Source organism: Amborella trichopoda, chromosome 1 (assembly GCF_054954075.1).
Source record: "Amborella trichopoda isolate Santa Cruz 75 chromosome 1, AtrichopodaSantaCruz75HAP2 v2.0, whole genome shotgun sequence".
Classification (NCBI taxonomy): Eukaryota; Viridiplantae; Streptophyta; class Magnoliopsida; order Amborellales; family Amborellaceae; genus Amborella; species Amborella trichopoda.
The window spans coordinates 40,402,797-40,416,730 of record NC_142336.1 but is presented as its reverse complement, the minus strand read 5'-3'; the positions used below and the strand labels follow the sequence as shown (position 1 = coordinate 40,416,730).

Genomic DNA, 13,934 nt, shown 5'->3' with positions numbered 1-13,934 from the left:
ACAGAGTAATCACTCTTAAACTTTTGGACGACCCAGATATCTTTATTCTGATAAGGTGTTAATTTGAACCGTTGATTGGGCATTAGAGATGCCGAGCCAAGGCCAATAGACCCGAGCCGAGAAAAGTGGCCGAAACTTTCAACGGTCTTCTTTTTTTACCCGTCAAAAAGAAGGGGGGGGGGTGTGCCCTTGCGTGGGGCACGTGCTTTTTGCCCCTTTGGGTTTTGTGGTCCCCAATCCCTTTCTATTTTTTCTCTTTTTTGCCTTTTCTAACGAAAAAAACTAATGCCTCCAATCTTTTATCAAATGACAATAAAGGAGCCCCTTATATGACGGGAATGCCCTCCCGTTGCCTTATGACCAAATCTTCGCTCGGGTAAAGAATACAAGGATTAGTTGTGATATTGTTTGCAACATTGGGGACTTTTTCATTGCTAAAGTGATTTGTCCGGGAAGGGTAATTTTGTCAAAATAATTAGCAGCTCAGGAGTGAGTCCCCGAGGTTTCACCCACCTCGATACACGCGCAGCGGTGGATTCCTGGCTGGGGGCATAACCTGTAATTTCTGTAAACAATCAGTGGTAATTTAGGAATTTCTGCCAGGTTATGTCCTCCGTTACAAAAAAAAACCCCAGGGTCTTTCTGACGCCTGGTTTTGATGTCTCGAGGTTTATGCGGTGTGTAATCTTTCGGTTTTTCAATACCGGAAGTGGTTTTCCGACTCCTTCTGACCTCTCTCCCTCTCCCTCTAAATCCCCCCCTAAATCCCTTTATCTCCCTAAATCCCTTTCTCTCTCTAAACGAGAGTGGTCTCTGGTTTATTGAGCTCTTGTCGAGAGTGGTCCGATAGCCAGAAGTCAAATGCTCCTGGTTTTAGAATTGTTTTGGATTTTAAGCGTATGAATCGTTTTGGAAACTTGGATCCAAGTCTCGGAGATATTTTAATGGTAATGGCAGGGAGGTTTTAGGGTTTCCAGAGCTGGTAAGTGTGGGAAATAGCGGGTTTCTGAGCCTTTTGCTATTTCTTCTATTTGGAAGAGCTTTGACAGTGCAAATGCTTGATGATCCGATCATTGCTAAAGAATTCTACTGGAGTTTGTGATGGCTTGATCCTGTTCTCGTGATTAAGCGATTTCAGCTGAGGAAAGTGGTTTTTAGTGAAAAGCGGTTTTACGTGGTGTTTTGGGTGGTTTTAGCCTGGTAAAAGCGGTTTTCTAGGGATTCCCTGGGGTTTCATGTGTGGAAACGTTGATTTTAAGGGTCGAAAGAGCTAGCGAAAAGAAAAAAAGGGAAAAGGTGCTTTGGAAGAGAGTGCATATCTGTTTAGATTGGTCCGTTTGGGTTAGGGTTTTCAGAAGCAGCTTCTTTTGGGATTTTCTAGAGTTTTCTGACTGCTTTACAACCAGAACAAAAGCACCTGGTTTTTGGTGGCGAACTAGCTTTATCATTGGTATTACATTTGCGTTACTGAGGTTTTGGTTTATCAGGCATGTGGTATCGTGATCTAGACTTACTTTTGATTCAGGGGGTTCAATAGGGGAGGAACTGAATTGGCTTTCAGTTATTTGAGAGAGATTATTTTTCCTCTTTTGTTTGGAAGATTACAGTTGTTTCGGATGGGACTATGACTTATCTGGTTTTAAACACTTGCGAGTTTTTAAGTCAGAAGGTATTGCAGTTGATCTCAATGTCTTGTTGAAACCCTTGAAGCGCAATAGGTTTCGAACTGGGGTTTTCCTTATGTGCATTTGAGATCAGGACTTGGAGCATTTGGGATCCAGGTTTGATTGATTATTTTGTTGGGTTTTCATAACAGCGTTGCTCTTGACTGGAGTTGGGGTTGCTTGAGGTTTAAAAGGATTGGAAATAGGGTTTCCCTTTTTGATCTCTGTTTCTAGAAGGAGCCAAATTAGGGCTCTCTGTCTTCTGCAGTGGTGAGAAGAAGATAATTGAAACTGGAAGGGACTGACTTTGTGAACCCCATTGGTGTTTTCTTAAGTTGTAAGCATCATGACTTCTGGTACGAGGTTGCCTACTTGGAAGGAAAGAGAGAACAACAAGAGAAGGGAACGAAGGAGAAGAGCGATAGCTGCAAAGATATATGCGGGGCTTCGAATGTATGGAAACTACAAGCTTCCCAAACACTGCGACAACAATGAGGTATTGAAAGCCCTATGTGCTGAAGCAGGGTGGACTGTTGAAGAAGATGGAACTACATATAGAAAGGTATGATAGAAAGTTCCTCCTTATATGTCCCCTTTCATTTTCTTTGTGATTACTGTCTGATGGTATTTTTGTTAATAAGACAGGCTTCTTGATATTATCTCTGTTCACATTGCATGTCTCTGCATCTGATCAATGAGACAATTGTTGTTAAAAACTTGGCATATTTGGGCTTTTATATTTGCACATTAAGAATTTTTCTTACTGGTGATGAATCTTCCTCAGGATGAGATGCCGTCTTTATTTGTGTATCATGTTTAGGTTAATTAGAATGAGTGACTCAATTATTGAAAAGTGTGATTGTAGGTAAGTTTGATTAAGAGTTCTCATCGTATTTTTTCTTTACCCCTTTCAGGGTTTCTAAATTCTTGATTTGCTTGTCAGGATGTAGTTGTATCATAGATAGCTACAGATCAGTGGATAATTCTTTGGGAACATGAAGAAATATGTCGATTTTTAAAGAATGAGTTAGCCTTACGTGCGTCTAAAATCTACACTGTCATGCCCATGTACTGTGACTTAACGTGTCAATTCTGGGGAATGCCCTTGTGCTAATTTTCATGATGAACAGCTCTATGAATCAGTGTCCCAATTCTTTTGGAAAGTGGATGTATTTTTCTCTTCTGAAAAGAACATTAGGACATTTTCGGTAGTAGATGATATGCTTTCCATCTATAAAAGAAAATAGTGTGATCTCCATCAATGAAAGAAACAATTGATATTTCCATGTTCTGGGGTATCTTTTTTTCTTTTTCTTTTCGTTTTTTCTTTTTGAGTTTTTTGAAAAATGGTGAACATTCTTTGTTTGCATCATTCAGCGCACTCTCTCAAGCCTGACCATAGTAAAATTGGAATATATGCCAGGTGCAGATGCCTAATAGATTTGGATTCGAGGAGCAATGGGTTTTAATTTTTAATTTTTAATTTTTTTTAATCCTTTCAAATGCAGAACTTTGCAAATAATTTTAAATCTATTACTAATCATGATGGCTACTCTTAAGTTGCATGACTTTGATGTGATTTAAGTGATTTTCTTTTTATTTTATAAGAAATTTTTTTGACTTGAAACATCAGATGGATGGGAGTGGAGGTTGTTATGTTTCATGTGAAAGTTCTTGTCATCCCTGTACTCATATTCAGCTTTTCTTATTCCTTAATTTGGATGTGATGAAATCACTGACCTTATTTAAGCAGTAACTTGACTTTCAGTCATTCTGGTGCAATTATTTAGACCCTTTTGAGAAATACTTTTGACCTCGAATATATGCTCATGGCAAGGGTCACTATCACATGAAATGCAAACTGCTCATCAGGAACAGAGATATCTTTATCTGGATTACTGGTTGTTTAATAGGTCGCCGCTCTTATTCAATTTCATGGTGTACCATGTGCTTTTGGAAAGGTTTGGGTACTTATTTATGTTCATGTTCCCCATTGAAGGATTTACTTGACCTTTGCCCTCTAAGAAATATTCTAATAGGAGAAATGATCTTTCATGCATTTCTTTCTAAATAAATGTTTTTCGAACTACTTTTGCTCACACGACTTTGATATGATTTACTAGATTTGCTTTTTATTTTATGATAAAAATTTTCTTTTTTATGAAAGAGAAGTTTGTGGGGTGGGGTTGTGGGGGGGAGGGAGTTGGGGGTGTTGGAGGTTGTTGTATTTCATGTGAAAGTTGTTGTCATCCCAATACTCAGTCTGCTTTTTTTGTTATTCCTTAACTTGAATAAGATGGGAACAGTGGCCTTGTTTGACCAATAACTAATTTGTTTGTCATTCTGCTTCATTCATTTTGACCTTTTTTAGTAAGTACCTTTTTGCTCTAATATGTGCATGGCAGGTCACACTCATGAAATCCAAACTGCTCTTCAGGATAGGGGACATCTTTTATCTGCATTACTAGGTTATTTAATTGGTTCCTGCCTTTATTCAGTTTCATGGTGTACAATGTGCTATCAGAATGTTTTATATTCTTATGTATTTTCATATTCTCAATTGCTGGATTTACTGGATCTTAGCCCTCTAAGAAATGCCTCTGATGGAAGAAATGATCTCTCATGCATTTTCTGTGTGTTCAATATAACGGTTTCTCTTGATGGAATACTGGTTTTTTCATTTTATGGAAAACATATTTCCTAGTATTACCCTGTGCTTCTTCAATAACTGGAAAAATCACTTCAATCTAAATCACTTCAATCTCGGTTTAAAAGCACCACATTTCTTAATGCAGTCCCCTCATGCATGGCTATTTCAGCTTTCACGGTCTAGAGGCACACACACGTGCATGTACTAGCAGACCCTTTTTTTTGTTTAGACCTTACCAATGTGTTACATTTCCTCTTTCTGAGTTTGGCTGTTTTTCTTTTGCAAGCTTGCAATCAGGCAATGCATGTCGAGCAGGCTAGTTTGCTTACTGATTATATAAGACTACTATAAGTATTTGTCTTACCCATCTTTTCTACTGTTATATTTTATTTTTCAAAACTTAAGTTTATCTCTTCACTTTGGAGGCTTTTCTTGCTGCAACCTTGAGGTGGTTAGTTGAACCAAGCTTCCCCTAATAAGAAAGGAAAACAACCCATGTTCTACCTTCTCAAGAATTTTGTCATCCATATGGTCTTTTGACAGCAGCAAGTGCTTCGTTTGATGGAGTCATCATGTGAGGGGAATGGTTATAAGAGACCTAATCCAACACAAAATGTGTGGGACCCCGATTGTCACTGTCTGTGGTAGATGATCTGTAACTCCTTAAATTTGGCATTACAGAACCGTGTCCTATGTGTTTCGTGTGGGACTGGGTCTCACAGGATTATTGCCGAACATATTTATCTTTGTTCAAAGGAAAAACGATCTGACTCTCTCTTGTTTCCTTTCACTTGTATGCCATTCAAATCAAACCCAAGGAAAGAACAAAGAGAAGGAAAATCTAAATCTATTTCATGTCTTCATCATCTCTCATCATCTTTGCTATTTATTCCCTCTTTCCAAACGGTATAATAACTCATACTAAGGAACTAACTTGTCTCACTTTTGCAGGGGTGCAAGCCAGTGGAGCGCATGGACATAGCCGGTGGCTCGGCCTCCGCAAGCCCGTGCTCGTCCTACCACCCGAGCCCTGGCCCCTCCTACAATCCCTCTCCTGCTTCCTCCTCCTTCCCATCCCCTGCCTCCTCATACACCGATGGCTCCTCTCTCATCCCATGGCTCAAAAACCTTCCCTCCCCATCATCCCACAAGCTCCCCTCCCTATACATTCACGGCGGCTCCATTAGTGCTCCTGTCACTCCTCCTCTGAGCTCCCCGACCTCTCGTGGGCCTCGGGTCAAAAGCGATTGGGACTTCACCAAAAATGGAGAAAACTCAGTTTCGTTCTTTCCCAATTCTACCCCTCCAAGCCCTGGCCGCCAGGTCGCAAGCGATTGGCTGTCGGGGATTAGGCTTCCTGCTGGTGGGCCCATGTCCCCGACGTTCAGCTTGGTAAGCCCGGCAAGTAGCAATCCATTTGGGGGTTTGTGGGCCCCAGCAGGGAGCGGTACATGCTCACCTTGCAATGTGGAGAGCGGCGATGTAAGGATGGTAGAGGCGTCGGATGAGTTTGCATTTGGGGTGGTGAAGCCATGGCAGGGAGAGAAGATTCATGATGAGTGCGGGTCTGATGACTTGGAGCTGACCCTTGGGAGCTCGAGGACCAGGTGTGACTGACTGGTATCGCCCTCACTCTCTTTTCAATCTTGATCTATTTCCCATCACTTTTTCTTTTTTTGATGTTTTTCCTTTTATTTGGGGTCTCTTCAAGTGTATTTTCAGGGGTGTTTTGTTTGTCTCCTGCTGTGATGATTGAAATATGTTTGAGGGGATGATAATTATTTAATAGTTGATATTGTGAATTTTTATGAAAATAGGGACCAGTACCATTACTAGTTATTATTATTAGAGTAGTGATCCTATGAGATCCTCCCACACCCATGTGAATAGGATTCCAAATGATCACCATCAAATTTGGCACATATCTCTAGAAAAGTCAAATCCCCCACCTATGTGATAATTTTTTTAGAGATCTGTGTCAAATTGAATGGTGATCATTTGGAGTCCTACTCACATAGGTGTAGGAGGGTCTCATAATATCATTTCTCTAATTTTTATTATTATCATTATTTCATTTGAAATACTTGCTCCGTTGCAAAGCAAAGTTTTGAGGGAAGTGGCATGTGAGGTCTTGAGTGCATGAGATCATAGAAGCAAGGCACTCATAAAAAATCCATTGAAAAGGATTGTTCGGATATCGAAAAACCCTCAAATGGATCATCACATTCTCCAGATGAATAGATATGGGGAATAATTTCAAATTTTAAAACTGGTGCATCTTGTAATACATTAGCTAGACTATTTATTTGCAAGATCCAAGTGTTTGTAGATATATTCAATCTATACTGTTTTTTGAGTTTTATTTTCATAATTGGGTGTGGTTTGTATGAGGCCCTAAACAATCAAAGTAAGGCGTACCTTTAAATAGTGTCAAAAGATGAGTTTTTTTGTAGCAAAAATCTTTGTGATGGTGTGAAAATTAATTTTCATCTTGAAAATTTCAAGCCTTAAAAATTGTGTCGATTGAGGAGATGAATAAACACTTGAAAATATTAAAAATCAACGGCTCAAATGTATATTACAAGATGCACTGTTTGAAATCTATGTTTTTTTTTTTTGTCTATACCTCTCGAGGTTGAAATGATCTATTTGAGGGTTATTTGACATTGAAATTCCTAGTGAACTTTTTGAGATGGGTCTTAATTTAATCGTTTAGAGCGTCAACCTTATATTAACTTTTTCCTTCATAATTAGACCTAAAATATATTTTTAGATTATCGTTGAAATTTTGGATACCAAATATCTTATGGAGGCGTTTCTGGCAAAGGTGTTATTTTTAATTTTTTTAAAGTCCAAGCACAAAGTAAAACGTGCTTTCGCTTAAATTCCTTAAAACTTCGATGGCTTCAATTTTTTATCATCGCTTTAAATTATTCACTGGTAACTCTAGAAACTACCAACATTTAAAGAAAGGATTTTTTTTGTTATTTTGGCTTTGTACATTTACCATATGATACATCAAAACATTAAGGGGTAATGGCCAAATTAACAGTGGAGCGCGCTCAGAGGAGTTATTCTTGACAAAAGTTTGATTTGCTCCTCGTGCTATTTGGTTTGTTTTGCTCACTTTGATTGTGGTATGTGTACTCACTTAGCATATGCAAGATCTTCCTATTTCTAATCACGATAAGTCACTTTTTGAAGGAACTACGCGCCTCCAACTGAGAAAAAACAAACAGGTTGCACAAAGGTTATCTAGGAATATTCGTCCAACACTAATCTTCAAATGTACAAAGAATGGTATGATACAGACCAAGCATTTGTGTTAGAAAGAAAGCCTGCAAAAGAAAGATGGCGGTCTTAAAATTTTGTAAGCCTTATGTAAAGGACCCGGTTTCTATGCGGCCAATCCCTCATGTGTAGAAATGTGTTCTGGAGTGGATTTTTTTTACTTACTTTTAAAAGACATGTTATCTCTTATATAGAGATCTTGAATATGAAAAAATAAGTAAATTTTAAAAACTAAAAATAGTAATTAAAGCAAGAAAACATTTGGACCATTAGTTTCCATTGTTTTTAGATGGAATACCTACTTGCATCCATCTTTAAAATGGATGCTGTACATTTTTTGGACCGCATATGTAGTCATGCAGTCCAGCCCGCATGAAACAATTTTCCTTATGAAAAATTATTTGTAAATGGGAGGTGTTGGGTTGTGTTAGGTAGGCAACCAACGTAAAATTTTGTCAAAATCTATCATGAATCTTAAACCTATGTTTTCTGTCCATACTAAGGCATTCCCCAGAAGTAACGCGTTGTACCTGAACTTGGGTATAGTGAGAAATGAGTAAGGATTAGCTAGGGTGTTCCCCAGAAGCGAGAGACCACAACACCGTCCGATTGTGGTAAAAAATAAGCAATGGTTCCCACGACATTCTGGACGAGCACGGGTAAAGAAATTAGTACAAAAAAATAGGATTCGTCTAGTCACATTGAATATAGGAATTCTTACATTTAAGGGTATGGAGTTGATGGATACAATCAGATGAATGAAAGTAAACATAGCTTGTCTACCAAAAACTTAATGGAAAGGAGAAAAAGCTAAAGAAATCGATGAGTAAAAACTTTGGTATACATGAAAGGATAATAAAAGATAAAGTAGTTAATTTCAAGAGAATAGGTGATAGGCTCCTATTAATTAAACTTGTATTAGGGGAAGAGATAATTAACATAATTAATGCTTATGCACCACAAGTAGGATTAGAAAATAGAATTAAGAGACAATTCTGAGAGGACATTGATCGAGTAGCCCAAAACATACCAAATAAAGGGATGACCTTTTTAGGAGGGGATTTAAATGGTTTGTAGGGAGTGATAGCCGAGGATATGCAGGGGTACATGGGGGATATGGGTTTGGGGAAAGAAATGAGATGGGTGGGGCTATTCTAGATTTTTGCTATGACTTACGACTTAGCAATAACAAACACTTACTTTAAAAAACAAGATGATCATTTAATAACCTATAAAAGCTTGATAGATTTTTTTTCTAATTCAGAAGGTAGACTACCGTCATGTAAAGGCTACAAGGTTATCCCAGGAGAGAGTTTGACTATTGAACATAGGTTCGTGGTTATGAACACCTGCATAAAGATATGGAAGAAAAGGGGTGAACTTAATAAGTGTCCAAGAACTAGGAGGTGGAATTTAAAAAATGAAAAAATAGACTTATTTAAGGATAAATTAGTTAAAGAATGAAAATTAAACTCTGAACATGAAGTCAATGTTATGTGGAATGAGTTAGTGACTTTATTAAGAAAGTGGCAAAAAAGGTTTTAAGAGAATCTAGAGGAAAAAGAAATTCTGATAAGGAAACTTGGTGGTGGAGTGATGAGGTTCAAAAGGCCATTAACAAAAAGAAATCATGTTATAAAACTTGGCAGCGTAATGGAACTAATCAAAACTTAGAATAATAGAAAAATGCTAAAAAAAACATTAAACAAATAGTAATACTAAACCTAATGCATATAATAATCTACATAGTAAATTGGGAACAAAAAAGGTGAAAACGATGTCTTCAAATTAACAAAAATGAACGACAAAGTGTAGGATTCTAGACCATATTAAATGCATTAAGAGTAAGGATCAAAGGGTCTAGGTGAATGATGAAGATGTCAACGAAAGGGGAAGAGTTTATTTGAAAAAATTATTACATGACAAACACAATGGAAACTTAGCGGTAGAAAGCACTGTTAGCATAAATGAGGGCGGAGGTCATAGATACATTCATGGGATAAGGATATCGGAAGTAAATGAAGCTTTGAAAATGATGAAGATATGAAATACTTTAGGACCCGATAGAGGTTTTGAAAGTGCATGGAAGAGATTGGCATTGACTAGCTAACCAAGCTATTTAACAAGGTGTTGAGATCAAAAAAAATGCCAGACGAATAGAGGAAAAGTATTGTGGTACCTACTTACAAGAACAAAGTAAACATACATAATTGTGTGAATTATCGATTGATCAAATTTATAAGCCACACTATAAAGTTCTAGGAGAAAGTGATTGAGCAATGACTAAGGCATGAAATGAATGTATTAGAATACCAATTCGGTTTTATACCAGGGAGGTTAACAACTGAGACTGTTTTTCCTACTTAAGCAACTGATTGAGAAGTTTAAGGCGAAGGAAAAAGACCTCCACATGATCGTTATTGATCTAGTGAAAGCTTATGATAAGTACATTGAGATTTGATTTGATGGGTGTTGGAAAAGAAACGTATCTTCAGACACTACATCGACTTGGTGAGAGATATGTAAGATGAAGCGTTAACTAGTATACGAACAACTAGTAAAGAGACAAATGTGTTTTCAGTGACAATATGTCTACATCAGGGGTCAGTATTGAGCTCATACCTCTTTGACTTAGTTATGGACGACGTAACTAAGCACCTACAAGATGATGTATTGAGGTGCATATTGTTCGCAGAAGACATAGTTTTTATTGATGAGTTGATGAGACTCAAAACAGTGTCAATACAAAGTTGGAACTTTGGAGGAATGCTATAGAATCTAAAAGTTTAAAAATTAACCAAACTAAGACATAGTATATTGAATACAAGTATAGTAATAATATAAATAGAGATGATGAAGTAGTTAAGATTGATGGCCAAAAAATATAAAAAAAAACGCACTTTCAATATATTAGGTCGATAATCAAGGAAAATTGAGAGATTGAAAAAGATGTTGCATATAGAATTAGAGCTGGGTGGGCGTAGTGGAGATGTACAACTGGAATTTTATCTGATTGCCACTAATGAAGTTGAAATCAAGTTCTATAGAACAACTGTAAGAGCGGTTTTACTTTATGGGGTGGAATGTTAGGCGCCAAAAAACGATATACCCATAGAATAAGTGTAGTGGAGATGAAGATGTTGAAATAGATCAGTGGAAAAACAAGAAATGATAGATTTGGAGTGAATACATTCGGGAAAATTTAGGTGCAGCACCAATAGGCGATAGGATGAGAGAGAGTAGAATTAGGTGGGCTGGTCATGTATGACGTTGACCCAATACAATACCTATTAAGATGTGCAAGTTAGTTCAAGTGGAAGGCTCAAAAATGTCAAAGGATAGGCTCAAAAGGACGTAGTCGAAAGTAATGAGAAAAGATATGGGACTTCTGGCCTTACTAAGGGTATGACCCTTAAAGAGCAAAATGACAAACCAAGTTTCATATAGTCGACCCCAATTAGTTGGAAAAAAGGTTTGATGATGATAATGGTGATGATGATGATGATGATATATATATATATATATATATATATATATATATATATATATATATATATATATATATATATATATATATATATATATATATATATATATATATATAGGAAGATACAACAAAACTCCTATAGGCGAAAATGAACAGTGATTTTGCCTACCCTCATTACCGTCCAAAGTTCATCGCACGGTCACTATTACCCGATAGTGTTTCATTTTTAATTTTTTTTCTATAAATCAGAATGACATAAAATTTTGAGTGTGCATTTATCATAAATAGGTGAATCTATGAAAAATATCAAAACAATATTTTACATGAAAATAATAACCAAAATACCCTCAAAATGTTTCGAGGGTATTTTGATCATTATCTTTTCATAAATTATTTTTTTTATATTTTTATTAGGTGCGCCTCACTATGATGTACACACTATCCAAATTTCAGGTCATTTCGATTTGTAAAAAAAAAAATGAAACACTAAACATGTGATGAACTTTGGACGATGATGATGGTAGGTGAAATCACTGTTCATTTTCGCCTATAAGCGTTGGGAAGAATTTTCTATAGATATATATGAACACCTATAGGCGAAATGCTACAGTGTTTTGCCACCATCACAGACTTCCTATGTTCGCGGCAGTTTATTGAACAGACATGGAATGGACGACGCCGTCCGTTGCGGTTTCGCATGAATTTTTTATCGCCAAAGACATGCTAGGTCTGTCGAAAAATGCATGCCGCCCGATTTTTTTGGACGATGTTGAGCCTATGGGCGAAAACACTATTCATTTTCACCCATAGGTGTTGTATAGATGTTACAATTTGTATAGAGCCGACGCTCTAAACAATTAAAGTAAAGCGTACCTTAAAATATTGTCAAGAAATGTAGTTTCAATACTGAAAATCTTTGTCATAACCTTAAAATATATTTTCATCGTTAATTATAAAATTTAAAGCTTAAAAAATAGTGTAAATCGAGCAGATTTTTGAAAACTTAAAATTGACGGTCCAAAAATGTGTTACAAGATGCATTATTTCTAAAACTTGAAAACTACTTTTTTTTCATGTCCATTCATCTTGATGTTGAGATGATCAATTTGAGGATATTTGGGCATCAAAACAACCTCTTCTAGTGAAATTAAAATGGTTCACCAACTGTAAGTTCTATGCCACTGGATACCTAATAGTTACTAGTGGGATTATATGAGTTGCACATATGAATAAAGGGAATGGATGCTGTCAACCCACTGACTGACTGCTACAGTATCAGTCAATGGCCTAGATTGAATCTGAGTCGATCTGACAGTCACATACTTATTTTGTATTTGAATTTTCATTTTTTTTTTTATAAATCCAAATCACTTGAAACTTTAGGTGTATGTTCTACTCACCAAGGCGCACCTAATAAAAATATAAAAAAAATATTTCACGAAATATAAAATGACCAAACTACCTCCAAAATGTTTCGAGGGTATTTTTGTCAATTTATTTTTTCGAATTATTATTTTTTAATATTTTTATTAGATTTTACTAATTTGTAAAAATAGACACTCAAAGTTTCTAAGTGATATGGAATTGTATAAACAAAAAAAATGAAGATTCAAATATAAAATAAGATCGTGACCATTGGATTGGGTCCAGATTCAATCTGGGCTGTTGGCTGACACTGTAGCTATCAGCCCGTGGGCTGACAGGATTTTTTCCCACGAATAAATAAGTGATCATATAAATATGTAATATAGAGTATGTAGATATGCAATACGCATTCATATAAACAATTTTGTAAATATGCAACGATATGCAATAAGCGATCACGTAAATAATAACATGATTTTACAATAAGAGAGTGCATAAATATGCAATGAGAGCAAAGGAATGACAAATAGTTCAAATAAGCAATAACTTTTACAAATAGTTGTTGTCCGATAGAACTTTTAAGAATGTTGGAACAAAGTAAAGGCAATAAATCAAATGTCAATTTAGAATTAACCAAGAAAATCAAATATATTAAACAAAAAATTATCCAAAAAATAATCGTATAACAAAGAGAATTAGAAAAATTAAAAATGGAAAAAAATTTTAAGTAATTTTGATCTCAAACACATGAGTGTATAGAAATTCAAACAAGAAATTCAAAGCAAGACCTTACCTCTCTCTTCCTCTCTCTCCTCTAAACCCAATCCTTCCCTCCCATCTCCGTTAAACCCAATATTGTAGCCAGTCATTTATTTCTTTTTATCAATAGATCTAGAAAAGCATGACTCGAATTAAAAATTTTATGATCGTTGCAAAACTTCAAATATCATATCATTCTTTTTGTGTTCTTGTTTGAATCTTTTTGCCTTCCCATGCAGTATTAAGCCAATAGTCTAAATCCAAAAAACCTCTTTGAATGTCAAGCAATGAACATATATCAAGAAATAGTTTCTCCTAAATCATCTTCTTTTTTTTTTCTCCATTTGTCATCGTTTCAATATTGTAGATGCCCAATTTATCTCTCTTTATCCCAACAAACCTCACTGTCTTTCTGTCTTCAAAGATGTATTTGATAAATATGTGATATCTTTCCAAAGCCTAAGTGATAGATCAAAATGATGAGACAACAAAGATGATCAAAAGTGGACCACATAGAGAGTTAGATATCCAAATAAGGTTCACTTGGTATATGAAAGCTATTACTAGGATTCAATTTTAATATGGATGTAATATATAAAGTAATTGATAGGTCTAAAATATGAAATTTCCATGCCAAAATCATGGTTAGTATTATTATTTTGATTAAAGTAATAGGAAATTTTCATGTTACTTGTTTTATTAAAATATTATATAATGT

At 36.0% G+C, this 13,934-nt stretch overlaps 1 protein-coding gene across 1 annotated transcript; it reads left to right on the top strand.

The window, feature by feature from the left end:
- The first annotated feature begins 966 nt into the window (after positions 1-966).
- BEH4 (BES1/BZR1 homolog 4) lies at positions 967-6,128 on the top strand. Its single transcript, XM_006833009.4, has 2 exons — positions 967-2,226; positions 5,266-6,128. The coding sequence occupies exons 1-2, from the start codon at positions 2,011-2,013 to the stop codon at positions 5,929-5,931; spliced, it is 882 nt and encodes a 293-aa protein (XP_006833072.2). The 5' UTR covers positions 967-2,010; the 3' UTR covers positions 5,932-6,128.
- The last annotated feature ends 7,806 nt before the right edge of the window (positions 6,129-13,934 follow it).